We start from the raw sequence: 2,290 nt of genomic DNA, 5'->3' as shown, positions 1-2,290 counted from the left end.
GTATTAAACTAAGAGATACGCATCTCAAAGATGACCTAATCCAGGGGATTTCCCCTGCGCATGTCTGTTCGGACTGAGTCTTCACAAACTTTTGAGAAGCAAACAAAATCATGATCAAATTTGAGATTCCTTGATGTGCCTTTTTGATTCCTGATCAACTCTGTTCGAGGAATTACTGAGTGATGAAACTTGACATGATGGGATTTTTTCATGAAGTCGCAAATATACAGAATTCATCAGAACTGGCACGATAAAATTCACCATATATAAAGCTATATATATGATTTGCTCGAAGGAGTTGATGAATTCGGATCATGAACCGGCAGGCGCAAGGCTGAGGCGCAGGTTCAACCCGTACGCGTCCTCCGTCGCTTCCTCCTCCGGCGTCGACGTGGCGAAGGCGGCGGACCCTTCGATCGCGCGGACGTCCCTGTACAACCTACCGCCGCCGTCACCGGCGTACGCGCAGTTAGCAGGCAAGGAGCGCGGCACGAGGCAGCCGTGCCGCAGGTGATGAACTGGCGAGGTCGCGCGGTTGGCGTAGAAGTTCCAGTTGGCCGAGGGTCCCACCGGCTGCAGCGGAGGCGGTGGCCCGAAGGCCGCGGCGATACTCTGGCGGTAGTAGTTCCCGGCCGCGGGAGGCGAGCGGCGGCCGGAGGCAGCGAGGTGCTGCTGCCGCAGCTGGAGGCGCTTCAGGTGCTGCCGCTCCTTCTTGTGCGCATTCTGGTGGCCGCCCAAAGCCTGCGAATTGGCGAACTCGCGGAAGCAGTACTGACACTCGAACTTCCTACCCTCGCTGGCCGCTGCCGAGGTGGGGCTGCTATCCTCCCCGGAGACGCTGTCGTTCTCCGACACATGGATCCCGAACAGCCTGATTCTTGGGCTCGTTGCGGTCTTCTCCTCCATATTCAATCTCCCTCCCGCTACAATATCACCTCCGTTTTCCGATATCACAGAGCAAAAGAGAGGGAGCTAGAAAGGAATTTAATGGTGCTATGCAAGTACTTGTTGGGTCTTTATATAAGAGAATTAAAGTTAAAAGTGGAGTAAATTACGTAGGTAGAGGTTAAGTTCCATGATCGAGTGGGAAATTAAAGGGCAGAGTTGGTGTGACATAGTGATGGATGATGTTTATAATTAATCGTTAATCAATGCTGTAATCCACGGGAGCGAGCATGATTGGTTGAGGTGACTTGTCCTTATCTTAAAAGTTAGATAATTCCTCCTCTTTGTCAAATCTTTGTTAGAGAGATTACTGCTTTACTGGGAGAGACGGAGAGTCCACGAGTCTGCAACTGCTGTTCATTTTGGAGCTGAAAAGTGCGCCTCTCTTTGCCTAAACAAAACACTGCAAGTTAGATATTGAGTGTCGGATTGATAAAATCAATAAGAAGGCCGGATGGGGAAAAGGTTGAGAAGACTATTCAAGGACACGAGCAGCGCGATAGTGAAGGAAGTAGTTGCAGGACTGGTGGCAATACGCTTCAGTACCCGTTTCCACGATTTCCTGATACTTGTCTCAATCTGTTGAATGGTCGTATTGGAGATTTGACACTTGACGCGCTGGTTGAACCGGCTAATTGTTGCTTCAATTGCCAGTTTGAATTGTTGACCTACTAATTCTAATAAAATTTTTACAGCATCAACTCACCTGGTGCACCATCGTTTTCCATATGACCAGTTGATGGGAATGAAAGCAAATTGTTGTGGCTCTCCAACGACCAGATGCAAGGGGTGATCATCTTCGACATCTTAATCAACCATGTTAAGGAACTGATCAAGCCCATAAACAGTGCATGTTCAATAGGCGTGTTTGGTAATCATCCAACTGTTCCTTACTATTAATGAGTAGTCCCAAAAAAATTCAAAGGAAATAATCGATAAGTGCCATTATGTTACTGTAACAGGAAACCTTTACACAAAGAAATACGAACACTGAAACCTTAAAATATGAGGCTGTCCAGTCAAGAAGCTTCAAATATAAAGATTCGCTTCTTAGATTTTTGCAATTGCATATCTGTGCATTAGCATTTTACAATTACATTATTTTAAGTATATCCATTTCTGTAGGAAGGGAAAAGTAAAAAAATTGTAATACGTATAAAAAAAATAAACTAGCATAGGTTCCAGAGATAAAAACTGCCACATTGCCTATATTGTAACGAGTAAAAAATTTACATGATTTCACAACCTTCTGCAAATTAAGTGATATAAAACTAGATGACATGACAGCATTTGTCTTTCTCATTAATGACAGGTTCTGAGTTGGAGATCATAAGTCAGCATTTCA

At 45.5% G+C, this 2,290-nt stretch overlaps 1 protein-coding gene across 1 annotated transcript; it reads right to left on the bottom strand.

Moving 5' to 3' along the window:
* On the bottom strand, window positions 1–940 carry LOC141836363 (zinc finger protein GIS3-like). Its single transcript, XM_074724184.1, has one exon. It carries the CDS (start codon window positions 904–906, stop codon window positions 313–315), a length of 594 nt encoding a protein of 197 aa, XP_074580285.1. The 5' UTR covers window positions 907–940; the 3' UTR covers window positions 1–312.
* Between the last annotated feature and the right edge of the window lie 1,350 nt (window positions 941–2,290).

This window comes from Curcuma longa, chromosome 1, assembly GCF_044706935.1.
Source record: "Curcuma longa cultivar G26 ecotype Majalengka, Jawa Barat chromosome 1, ITB_CL_G26_1.1, whole genome shotgun sequence".
NCBI lineage: Eukaryota > Viridiplantae > Streptophyta > Magnoliopsida > Zingiberales > Zingiberaceae > Curcuma > Curcuma longa.
Note: the sequence above shows the minus strand (reverse complement) of the source record. Positions and strands in the feature narration are given on the sequence as shown.

Excerpts from the sequence above, each read along its gene's own strand:
- LOC141836363 (XM_074724184.1), bottom strand. The coding sequence starts at position 906 with ATGGAGGAGAAGACCGCAACGAGCCCAAGAATCAGGCTGTTCGGGATC.